At 38.3% G+C, this 13162-nt stretch overlaps 1 protein-coding gene across 1 annotated transcript; it reads left to right on the top strand.

Annotated features, from left to right (window-relative positions):
- The first annotated feature begins 2420 nt into the window (after positions 1-2420).
- Positions 2421-12189, top strand: alg14 (ALG14 UDP-N-acetylglucosaminyltransferase subunit). The gene is made up of 4 exons (XM_062441473.1): positions 2421-2568; positions 5131-5282; positions 6113-6235; positions 11875-12189. The coding sequence occupies exons 1-4, from the start codon at positions 2424-2426 to the stop codon at positions 12103-12105; spliced, it is 651 nt and encodes a 216-aa protein (XP_062297457.1). The 5' UTR covers positions 2421-2423; the 3' UTR covers positions 12106-12189.
- Positions 12190-13162: the final 973 nt, after the last annotated feature.

Here is a 13162-nt window from a genome sequence, read left to right as displayed (position 1 = left end):
GAAGGCGGGGGTCGTTGCGTTGTCCAGCCTATCCTAGCTCTCCATGGTACGGTACCGGCTGCTCTCAGCCGATGAGAGGATACCGTCCTCCGGGAGAGAAGCGTCTCTGGTGACCTTCTGTCTGCAGAGACAGAGATCTGGTGAAGGACGTGTGAGCGCAGTGTGCACCTGTAGCGCTGCAGCACGGCCGCGGCTGAACAACACACACACACACACACACACACACACACACACACACACACACACACACACACACACACACACACACACACACACACACACACACACACACACACACACACTGCACGGTAAGATGAAGACAAACACACACGTCTGACAGACAAACATGCACCATCAAAGCCTACATCTATTACCCACCTGTCATCCAGCTTGTCAGGGATGCTGCTGTGAACGCAGAGCTGCAGACTAGCTCTCCATCCTGCTCTGCCTCCTGTCAACACATGCTGCGTTCACGTACTGTGGAAAAAATCGTACACATCAGATTCCCTTTGAAAATATCTTGCATTCTTTTTTGAGACTAAAGAGCAGCGATATTCATATGATGGATGGAATTTAAATACAAAATGTTAACACACTAAACTGATGGTAGCAAGGATATAATCAGAATATTAAAATAAGTTACAATTATTAATTTATTAACTTAGGATAGGCTAATTACTTCACATACAAATTCTTACAAATACTTTCATCTTCTAATTCTAAAGCACAAAAGTAATAGTTTAAACCTCTGAACTACACGTTGAACACCCCTCACATAAAAAACACTGTATATTGTGTATTTGGCAGTTCAATTTGCAAGAGAGCCATATATATATATAATTAAATCACCATTTGTATTGGCAGGTTGTTTGAATTCAATTCCATTTATCCATCTGTGAAGAACTGAGACTTGTTGTACTCCTGTTAATGTAGAATATACTGGGGGAAATGTGTTTATAGGCATACATGTTGTGACGTCTGCTCCTTGATGTAAAAGATCAAGATCTTTTAGGAAGCATCTATTTAACCCAAAACAACAATTCTAATGATTTTTAATACATTAAGTGTATCATTTGAAGAATTCCAACCGTAAAAATGTGAGCAGAAAATGTTGATCAGAGAAAAATAAATGATCATCTTTGTTCATTTGTGTTGAAGAATGCAACAGTGTGATGTGAAATTATAATGAAAGAAGAAGGTTATACCAATACAGTGGAAATCCAGAGGATGATTTGCGTTCTGCAGTGTTTCTTCTTTCACCAATCCAGATGAGTGAAGGTGAAGAAAACATCTATAACATAAAGAGATCAAGACATTTATAACATGTCCCACAGATAAAAATGAACCGAAAAAGAGAGAAAAAACGAAAAAAACAACCCTAAAATAATACAGACTGAGACCGACACTCACCCTCTTTACACTCTCAGCACTACCAGGTCCTTTACATACTAACAGAGAGAAGGAGAGATTACCATACAAACTATTGGGTACCCATTGTGTGAAACAGGCTATGATGTCCACACAAGATGTGAATGAAACATACCTGCAGCTGAAAGTCAGCACCTCATATTTTTAACTCCAATGTTCAGGAGTTCAGACACACTAAATGAGTCACTATCCAATGACTTAGACATGTTTTATAGCAGTGTCTGTGGAGGGCAGAACTCACAAAGCCAGGTGAGGAAGAGAAGAAGAGAGATGTGTTTTTTGCCCTGAAAAAGGCCTTTCAGGCTTCTGTTTCTTTACTGGTAAAGTAGAAATATTGCCTTAACAAGACAATTCTTATAACAAACAGGGTAAAAGAAGTTTCACCTGAGATAAAGTATGGATATTAACCTGTGAAAATGCATGCAAGTGGACTTGGGTGTTATGTGTTTTTCACCAACTGTATATTGGGCCGCTGGATGTCATTTAAACAGATCATATGAAGAATTGAAATGCAAATCACTATCATGTTTTCTGGGACTGTCCTGTGATTAAAGACTATTGGAAAGGGATAGCTAAATAATACTCGACAAGTTATTTTTTAACCATAATATACATGTGGAAATGAACATAATATACTTTGGCTCTATACCTGAAGAATTGCCAAAAAGAGGCAAATATTGAATAAATGCTCTGCTGGTGGCTATAGCCCGATATGTAATATAGTAAAAAGGCTCCTATCAGAAAAGCAGGGACAATATTCCTCCATAGCTTAAAAAGGAAACACACTCACTGTAACAAGTGCAAACAGAAATAACCTTTTGTTTCAGTTTAGCAGTGTAAGAGATAACTGATGTTAACTAATGAATTGGTTCCAGTGTGCTGCTGACATAAGGAGGATTAGAGGAAGATGTGCCTGACAGTCTGAACTCAGGTAACATTAACGCGAAGCGAGTCTACATGATCGGATTTGGTCCCACAGAGCTGCCGTAGCCATCATGACGGTCTTGTTAGGAACTGTAGTCGCTGTTGTACTCATAAGTGTATTGTTTATTATCCGTTTATTCATTGTTGTGAAGACTGGATGGAAACATAAAGCTGGAAGCAGAGGCTCGGTCGCTGCTCTTGTGGTCGCAGGATCAGGTGAGTGTGTCTGATACGATGTGTGTGATGTTAGAAAGCTGAACACTGTGATAAGAGCAGGTACACACACACACACACACACACACACACACACACACACACACACACACACACACACACACACACACACACACACACACTATACTCTACACACAGTTTACTGTACTGCCATTGATCATTGTAACATACACAAACACACATACAACAACAATGTGTGTCGTGTAGCTGACTTCCGTAGCTTCCATGCTAACCAAACATGCTAACTTCCAGTGGTGTGTAGCCAATCAAATGATTGATTTAAACTCTCAGATTCAGTGACTTTGAGAGACTTGAGCCCTGTGTGACATTATGGCCAACCCCTTCATGGATGTGGACATAAGTGAGATTTCGGGACAGATGGCTGAACTTTTCTGCATTGATCCTGTAGAAATGGAAATTGAGGTTATAAACCTTCAAAATAATGTGCAGTTAAAGTCTCAACAGCATTCTCAGCATTTCTGGAGCTTAGTAGAGCCAGATAACTATAAGAATCTTCACCAAGCAGCTCTGAAAATGTCTGCTTTGTTTGGGTCTACATACCTCTGTGAGTCGGCCTTTTCTGACATGAATGTCATGAAATCAAAGTTCAGAACAAGACTGACAGATGAACATTTAAATGACTCCATAAGAGTGAACCTAAGTGGCTACACTCCACCATACACCTGCCTTGTTGACTCCATGCAGTGCCAATCATCTCACTGAATACACATTACACATACAACTGGACATGTGAATACTCTTCTGAAGTGATACAGACAGATATAACAAAATGACAAGTGAATAAGTAATATCTGTGTATTTGTAATTCCATTGTTTTGTTTTTTCAGCATTCATGTTTTAATTTAATATTGTGAGATACACTAGAAAGAAATGCATACAGACATACAAAATGCATATGTAGGTGAACTCAATATAGTCAATAATATTTGTTTTATGTTTAATGCAAAATTTGAGCTGTGGACACAAACATTTTGTAAATGTTCTGGCAAAACAAGCTTATTCAGTTTGTTTAGGTTGAAATAAGCTACAAGAATAAATGTTAGAAAACATGAGTAGCTCCATGCCATTTTCATTTTGTAAAAGTAGCTCTCAGAGGAAAAAAGGTTGGAGACCCCTGATTTAAAGTATATCTCTTCATGTGAAGCAGCTTCTAAAGTAAAGTAAAAAATAAGACTGAACAAATCACACTGTATATTCCTATTATGTGGTACTACTACCACTATTACTACTGTAGTTGATCATAATAATAATGATCAACTATATTTATGGAGCACTTTTCATACAAGGCATATAGCTCAAAAAAAAAATCAGTAAAACAGCAAATAAACAGAATAAAACATTTGTCAAATTAGACAATTAAAAAAAAAAAATAGACACTCAGTTTAAATGTCACTAATTAAATAAAAATGTTTTCATCTGTTGTTTAAAAATGTTCACAGAGCTCACATGTCTTTAGTTTTGGGTAGACTATTCCATCATTTTGGAGCACAATTAAAGAACGCTGCACTTCCTGTTTTTCTTATAGCCGTGATTGTGTATATTTAAAAACCCAACTGTGGATGACCTGAGATCTGGTGAGGGAGTCTGTGATGTAGGCCGATCCCAAACCATTCACAGCTCTAAAAACAAGTGAAATAAGCTTCAAATCTATTCTAAAAGATACTGGGAGACACTGAAGTAAAGTTCAGAGTAATATGTTCACGTCTACTTGTTTTTGTTAAAATGATGAGAATAGATACACTACATGACCAAAAGTATGTGGACAGCTAAACATTGCAGCTGTATGTTACTGACATGTGAAAAGCTTTTCAGCAGATGAACCTGGCTGCAGAGATTTGCTCTCATCACACACCAGCATCAGTGAGGTCCAACTTTAGTTATCTAGTTATGCTATGATAAAAATCAAAAATCAAATATATGTAATCATCAAATATCATAACAATTCATTAAAAGAAGTTGAGGAATCTGTGATGTAGACTGCAGCATTTCCACCATGGTCTAATGTGTGCTGCTAATTTGTAGTTTCGTTATTTGAAGAAACACAACGCGAACGTAGAACAAGATATTTACTGAAAAATGACGAAATCTAACAGTGTTTTAAATGTTCCTTAGTAATGAACTAGTTGAACTTGTTTCAGAGCTAAAGCATGTTTGTTTGTTTGGAACATTTATGAACTAGTACAATTTCTTTCCCATGCTTTGTGGGTGTGACCTATTTGCTGAGTCATCACCGTTCATACCTATACGACCACTAGTTAAATTATTAACGCACAAAATTGTTTAGAACACAACATTATGTTATAGATATAACCTCTTAATGTTGCACCAGAATGATGCATTTGACTTTAAAATGTACAAAATGTTCTTCCAGGGGAGCTGGAATCTCCCTATATCTCTTCCAACAACAGGCCAAGTCTTAATGTCATAGTATCAAAAAGATCTCTCAGCTGTTGTTCAGGTTGATCTTCAGTGTGTGTGTGTGTGTGTGTGTGTGTGTGTGTGTGTGTGTGTGTGTGTTTGCAGGTGGTCACACTACAGAGATCCTGCGGCTGATGGAGAGCCTGTCTGCAGCCTACACACCTCGACACTATGTCATCGCTGACACTGATAGGATGAGCGAGGAGAAAATCTGCAGCTTTGAAAGCTCTAAACAACACTCTGACTCTGAGTCACAGGTCAGCAGCTGTTACACTCACTCTATCAATCTTTATTTATATAGCGCCTGTTCAAAACAAAAGTTATCTCAAGGTACTTTACACATACAGCAGGTCTAGACTGTACTCTTTAAGTTTGATTTAAAGAAACCCAACATTCCCACATGAGCAGCACTCGGTGACAGCAGAAAGGAAAAACTGTCTCAGACAGGACCTGGCTCTAGGTGTGCAGCCATCTGCCTTGACTGGTTGGTGTCGAGAGAGAGTCTAAATAAGGAATTCATATGATGATGATGAAATGAATGAGACACTCTGCAGGTTGTCTTAATATCTGCCAGCAGGGGGCATGAGTGCTCAGTTAATCTAGTGATTGGTTCTTTTGACTCATTTGAGGTAAAAGTGCAACAAAACAGAGATGCTTCTTCTTTACTTGTTTGAATACCATCATCACATTGAGCTCTATATTACTCACATTTATAGGAATTATTATTTTGAGAATAATTGTTTTACTAATAACTTCATAAACTGTACAGCTCTATCAAAGTTTGGTACATGTCTACAAATAGATATGTACCTGATAAAAGTCATTACAAATAAAGATAATAAAAAGAAAAATAAACATACAAAAAAACATATAAAAGTGGGAGACATTTGTTACAAACATAGTCTACATATTCTAATAATAATAATAATAACAAGAAGAAGAAGAAGAATCTACAGTGGTGTAACTGAATGTTCATATTCATATCATACATAGTCTACTGCTGCCAGAAGACACAATAAACAAACATCATACCAACCACATATAATATGACAAACATTTATATCTCAGCTGTTTGACTGTTTCTCAGTTCACTATCTATCGGATCCCACGGAGTCGGGAGGTGCATCAGTCGTGGACGTCGTCTGTTCTCAGCACCCTGACTGCTCTGTGTTATTCCCTCCCTCTGGTCTTCAGACTGAGACCTGACATGGTGAGTAGCTGTTCCTCTACACACAGCCAGAGATGCTACACTGGATCTTAACTCATACAAAGAACAATCTCTGCTACTCCAGTTGTCATTCTTGTGAGTCCCCCAACTTCACGAAAAGTAGTTTAGTTTATTTTACACAATTTAAAATGTACACAAAAAAAATGACAGATGATGACAGAAAACCAGAAATGGGCTTATTTAAAGCCTCCACCTAAAAAATGTTAAAATGACACAATATTACAGAAATGAATATGACCACATAAAAAGTGAGAACAAACCAAATAATTACTATAAATTTATAACAACCATAAAAAAAGAAGTTCAATATCTCCTAAATCACAAGAGCAGACTTTTAAAGTGTGATTCATTTAAAGAGCACTAACCTGCAAGTGCAGATAACAAACAGATATGAAAAGCTTTCAATTCAATACATCCTCATTGATCTCAGTAGGGGGGTTTGTAAGCAGCAGCGCTCTGATCAACAGAGGGGAAAGAACTCAAACTAAAACCCACAACCCACCATACCTAACCTCTCACATCCTATTCTACACCACCTAATTGTCTTGTTATGTCTATTATCTGTCTATATGTTCTTTATGTCTGTTATGTCACTGTGTCGTCTATGTCAATCCTTGTTTGCTACGCTAATGCATCAATAAAGTAAGAAAAAAACAAGAACTAAAAACAGATTGTGTGTGTGGAATTGTCATTAAATACATTTATAATTGATTCACAAGGTAACGAGGTTCAAAAACATCAAAACTAAGTACGAGGAGTTCAGAAGGCAGACAGCATAACTAGATCACGCTGATTGAATCACACAAACTCCATCTTGTTAACAGACTGGCTCCTGAAAGACTTCCTCATACCCAGATCAAGCTAATGTAATGAGAGCAGAATGCAGTTTATTATTTCATTCAAAAGCACAAAGTAGACTAAAGTACACAGCAGCACTAGTTCGTGGTGGAATAGTGTCTAAACGAGAAAAAAACATGACATGTCCAAAACTATGCACACAGCTTTGTCCACATTTCATTGGTGAGATGTGACATCAGCAGACGATTCAGGTCCAACAGGTCATGTAACAGTAGCAGTCACATGATCACACAGGTGGTAAATAGATAACATACCAGACTTATTTCACAGAGAAGATGAAGCTCCGCATTCCACATGTCTGACCTGTGTGCTGTGTGCAGACTGCTGTCAGTTAGTAGTTCTCACTGAGGCTCAGTCTGTGAGCTTCCTGATCATGTCAAATAACAACCACACACATTCATTGTGTTTGGATGGTTCATGTGTTGTCTCACATGAACAAATGGTAAATGGGTTTGTTGGGTCTCACCTGTAAATGTTTGTTGATGTGCTTCACTCATGTGATATTCTCTGTCAGTAGTTAAAGCTATAAGCTAGCACCAGTAGTGTCATACTTCATAATGGCCAGTGTGGATACAGTGATCCATCACAGTGCAGGGTATATTGTGATATATATATATATATATATATATATGGTGATATAGTCATTTTAAATTCAATGCAATCAAAGATACCCCGTGGAGATTTAGAGCACTAGTAGCACTCAGGATTCCCCACAGATCCTTAAAAAGTCTTAAAATGTCTTAAATGTAGTTTTAGATATTCAAGGTCTAAAAATGTGTTAAAATGTGTGGAATTGTAGGAGTTAGGTGTTACATTAGATTTGCACAGGGGTACAGTGAATGAGTCTAATTATACTTGCTCAGTTGATGTTATTTCTCATTATTATCATTATTTTCTGATTATTTAACATAACCAACCAATCAGCTTGTTAATTAAAGTAAAACATAATGTGCAGATACCCTGATAGCACTATGAGCTCCTGCTTACAGTTTCAGGCTTCCTCTGACTGACAGCAGTGGTTGTCATATGCACCAACAAAGTCAACAAATACAAATATTTAAGAACTGGCTCTGCAAATGTTTTATGAAGAAGGAAATGCATTCAGCATGCCTGTTAGACCTAACTTTAATTAACTAACAAGGCACAACATCACAACGATGCACAAATCATATGAAAATCTAATATTGACATACAGCAGTCAGCAGAGTGACCTATAATAAGAAACCCAGAGACATTACAGGCAGAGTTAGTAGAAACCTCTCAGTAATGTATATTGTCTCATAGTAAATAACCAATCAATCTTTACAATATCCAAGTGGTTGAAGTAAAGCAGCTATGACGTTACATTATACTGTACATGTAAACAAACAGAAAGCTGAACCACTTTGTTGAGCTTCTCACTAGCACAGATAAGCTTCAGACAAAGAGTGGAACAAAGAGTCAAATATAATAAAGGCAGAGATGACACAGTTACATGCAGGTGTTTGTGTTGAGCAGCTGTGTAAACCAGCAGTCTGTCAACACAAACAGCTGACAGATAAAGTGATTCAGTGATGTTCCTATTTGTCACAGTGCTGCTCTGCTCACCACACTGTAATGTAGAGTTTCACACACAATGTGACCTACAGACAACCTGCACGGTCCTATCATGTGTTATCTTATCACCTGTGATAAAGCAGCCTGCTGCTGCTCTGTTGAAAGCAGAGAGAATCTGTGTGCTATCACTGTGGATGTCAGCAGCTGTCCAGCAGAACTGTGGTTATTGGTGGCTGGTTGGAAACAAAGCTGTGGACTTAGTGCCAGAGCAGTCATGCCAGGAATGTTCCAGCCAGGCTTATGACTACAGAGCGGCTGAAGAACAGTCATCACCTCTCCACACGCTCTCATGAGCTTGGTACTGATTCTGCCATAAGTGGATTTTACTTGTGCAACTGCTAGGAAGCAGATCATCTTTAGACATCTGACCCAGCACAGTTTCCACAGAGTTAGACCACAATGTAGAAATATAGCAGGAGCTTCATAGAGAGGCTCTGGTGAGGTGACAGGAACACCGCTTGCATGTCTTTAATGAAGAGGTTTCTATAAATTCAACAGGGAACAAATAAAGTGTGAAATGTAACATATGCACTCTTAAATGGAATAAAGACAATTTTTATCTTTATCAAATTCCTTCACCTCTTCAACTTAAATTTATTCACACAGCCCCAAAGTTACAACTTTGCCTCAAAAGTTAAAAAAAGAAAAAAAGAAAAAATGGAGCTCATGTAGCCAGTAGACAGAAATCACAGTAACATAGCAGTATGTAGAAGCAGAATGACAACATTAGAAAAACTAAGTCCAGACGTGTGGAGAACTAATTCCTCTACTTTTATCAAGTAACCAAAAATGTATATTTATTGAAGAGTTTATGTATGAATACACTAAATCCTAACTTGATTTGCTATAGCTTCAAGTAAATGAATCAATGTATAACTTGGTTATAATTAAACAATGTAAAAGTCTGTAATTATTCCAGTGGCTCTAAAGAAAGCAGGTAACTGGGAGATATTAGGTTATGACAGAACATCATGAACAGTGTGATACATACTAGTAAACAGGGTTACAGAGTAGTACAATCCAGTATGTGACTGTTACAAACTGCTGCACTGTGTTTTCTGATCAGTGTCTAAACGTAACAACCTGTTAGTCCAACCAGACTGCTGGATTATATTTCATTGTCTCACCGGTACTTTAAACCACCCGCCAACACCAACACAGCCGCCTGTATTGTTTTACACAGAACTGATTTCAGTCTGAATGCAGCTGAGAATTCCTGTATGCTGCTGAACCACGAGAAAAAAGTCATAAAAAGAAAAGCTCCAGGAATACAATATACATACAACAGATGAGACAGGCATTCCTGTACTCTCACAGTCTGAGTGCTCGCAAATTTAGTGCTGCATGCAAGTGTCTGCAGAGAGGCTGTGAGGACCCTTACAGCCATGGAAGAATTGGCCTCAAGTGCATTTGTGGCCCAGAAATCAGGGCTCTCCAACAGGAGTAAGTCTTTGTTAACGATTTTCTGTGTTTTTCTTTGTATGGTGTAAGAAGTGAGTTAATGTAGAGAGCCGACAATAAGCCGGTTATGTAAGTGTAAATTCTTACTGTGGCAGAAATAAAATTTCCAGCTCTGTTTGAGAGTTCACTGCAGCCAAACACAGCTTAACTTCAAGTGGGGAAATCTGTTGCTGTTCATGGCAGACTGAGAGATTTGGAAGTTGACCACCTCATTTCATTTCAGCCATTAACAAGTGAAAGATCTGTAATGCGTAGCCCGTTTCTGTGTGTGTGTGTGTGTGTGTGTGTGTGTGTGTGTTGATGAGTTTAGCTGTGAGAGCAGAGTGTGTGGAGCACAGTTCAGAGGATATTCCAGTGTTGCAGCGTCTGCACTGTGGAGCTCTGTGATGACTTCTCCAGACTCTACAGCAGCTCTGTCTGGTTTCCTGCTAGCCCAAACTCCCTTAACTCCCTCAACTCCCTCAGCCTCCTCAAGGCCTGAGGCTACTCAATCATGTCAGTCCCCCCCCCCCCCCGACTCTGTCTGTGCACAGCCTGCTCTGCTCAGCGGCCGCAGCATAAAATCTGGCAGAAAGAGAGATGACACGAGCAATTTATCAAACAACTTTTGAACAAGCAGAACATAATTTTAAATATGACATCTTTGAGCTCCCCTCTTATCCACAGCCGCTAGTTTACACATGTGGCTGTGCTGGATAAACACATTTAAGCTGCATGGTTTTGACTGGGCCTGAACACTGTGAAGCTAGTGCTAATGGGAGAGACAACTTCCTGTGATTCCTCATAAAATAAAAGTTTTATTTCTGATGAAAAACCTAACAACACCAAATGATAACAGCAGTCTACTCTGTGCATCACGTCCTGCTTCCTGAAGCTGTTCCCTAAATCCAGCAGATGAGAAGCTGTGTGACACACAGTCCACTGCTGTGTGCTACATGTGTGAAAGGGCAACATTGTCCAGAGTTCATGTTTGTATGTTTGTTTCATGAATGTAACAAGTTTCTTCTCTCTTGAGTGTTAATGTTCACCTCAGTGATATTTAGATTAAAGCAAACTATAACATAACTGTCCCAGATCAGATCACAGTGTAACCAACAACCACAGATTCATTTCCTGTTCTATCCTCTAGCTCAGAGCGCTCAGCCTTCTTGGCTTTTGGACATAAGCTGTGAGAGGGATGGAGTTCTTCTTGCATTGTTTAAATTTTAAGATTTTAAGAGGCCTGAAGAGGTCAAAGTGTTCCATGTTTCATATGAAATACAGATAACAGACATATTTTATACTTTTAAATCATTCTGTGGCTCTTCAGATGAATCATAGGAACCTTTGGAGGTCCTGACCTTCAGGCTGGGAGAGTCACTGTTGTAGCTGTGAATAGCAGCAGATACTCTACAGTCACTTTAGGTAAAGTTTAGTTTGGATGCAGATAGCAATGTGTAAACGTTTCTGATAGTTATCTGAAGAGACAGAAAGTAAAGTGCATCTTTTGTTCTTTGTCAAAGAGAACAAGAACAAATAGATGTGTTGATGAAAAACAGATGACACATTGATTACACTGATATAGAACTTTAAGCAGTTTGTGCCACCTGACAGATATCATCAACATCCTTGGATGCTGCTGTGCTTCTGTGTAGCTTGTGAACAACATGTATCACTTCCTGGAACTGTGCTCACCCTCCTGTTATTGTGTGTGTGTGTTGTTTCAGGTGCTGTGTAATGGCCCGGGGACCTGCGTTCCCCTGTGCGTGGCAGGACTCCTGCTTGGAATTCTGGGAATGAAGAAAGTCCTGATAGTTTATGTTGAAAGCATTTGCCGTGTGGAAACGCTGTCGCTTACAGGGAAGATTCTCTACTTCATATCAGACTATTTCTTTGTACAGTGGTCCAGTCTGAGGGACAAATACCCCAAATCCATTTTTCTTGGAAGAATAGTGTAAAAACACAGAAATGTAAGAATCAAATATATAGTCATGTTCTTGAATAAATGCTCTATTTTTTTGTTGTTACGGTCTGTTTCCATGTTCTTATCTCTTCACATCTGTAACGGTGTGTGTCATACAGAGTGCAAAGTTAAACACCATATATTAGCTACATATTAACTCCCATTATTTCAAAAAAGATACAAAGTAAGTTTCTTTCTGCTTCTGGTTGAATAATGTGAACATCTGAACACTGCAGATCTGTAAAAAGCTGCAGACATACTTTTCTGGTACTTCATACTACTATAAGTATAAACCCATCGATGAAGAACGCTGAATAATGTGTTCCAAAATGACATTCCCATGTACTTTTTTTGTGATCAACATATCTGTATATGTATCTAAATACAGAGATACAAACTTGAGAGAGATCTGGAAGGAGGTAATATGTGCAAAGTAGTTGTATGTATGTACATATTTAGTAGTAGTATGGTAATATACAGCAAACCCCAACCTGGATGACGGATGAGAATCAGCTTTATTGGTAAAGTATATTGACATGGTTGGGAAGGTTACTATGGAAATGTAATAGGTTACAGATTACTAGTTACTCTATTTAAAATGTAATAAGTAATGTAACTATTTTAATGACTTCATCAAAGTAATGTAACTTATTACATTTGATGACTTTTTGATGACTTTTCTAATGTTCTAACCAATGTTTTCAGCTGTTAGGGTAAATGTTCCCATTAAGCACCAAAATCTGAGTTCAGCTGTTTTTCATGGATACTGACATGATTTATAAGAGAGATCATTTCTTATAAAGCAACATTTATCTCTCATTTGAAAATGTATTCATTAGTTCATGTAGATTTAGGAATATAAAATAAAGATATTTGATTTAAAAAAAGTCAAAAGTCAGTCATGGGCTTAATTGGTACTGTGACACCATTTAAGCCTAGCCTGGCTAACACCAGACCGCGTCTAGGGTCTGGGGAGGAGCCGTTCATTTCCTCGAATTTGAGGCGGGATCAACGAATGTCAATCAAATACTTCTGTACACTACTGGACAAAC

This window comes from Scomber scombrus, chromosome 20 (assembly GCF_963691925.1).
Source record: "Scomber scombrus chromosome 20, fScoSco1.1, whole genome shotgun sequence".
NCBI lineage: Eukaryota > Metazoa > Chordata > Actinopteri > Scombriformes > Scombridae > Scomber > Scomber scombrus.
This window is presented reverse-complemented; position numbering and strand designations above follow the sequence as displayed.

What these genes read in the sequence shown, in the direction of transcription:
- alg14 (XM_062441473.1), top strand. Translation starts at nt 2,424, where the DNA reads ATGACGGTCTTGTTAGGAACTGTAGTCGCTGTTGTACTCATAAGTGTA. An exon ending in TCTTGTGGTCGCAGGATCAG is followed by an intron (nt 2,569 to 5,130) that starts GTGAGTGTGTCT and finishes GTGTGTTTGCAG; the next exon opens with GTGGTCACACTACAGAGATC. An exon ending in ACTCTGACTCTGAGTCACAG is followed by an intron (nt 5,283 to 6,112) that starts GTCAGCAGCTGT and finishes ACTGTTTCTCAG; the next exon opens with TTCACTATCTATCGGATCCC.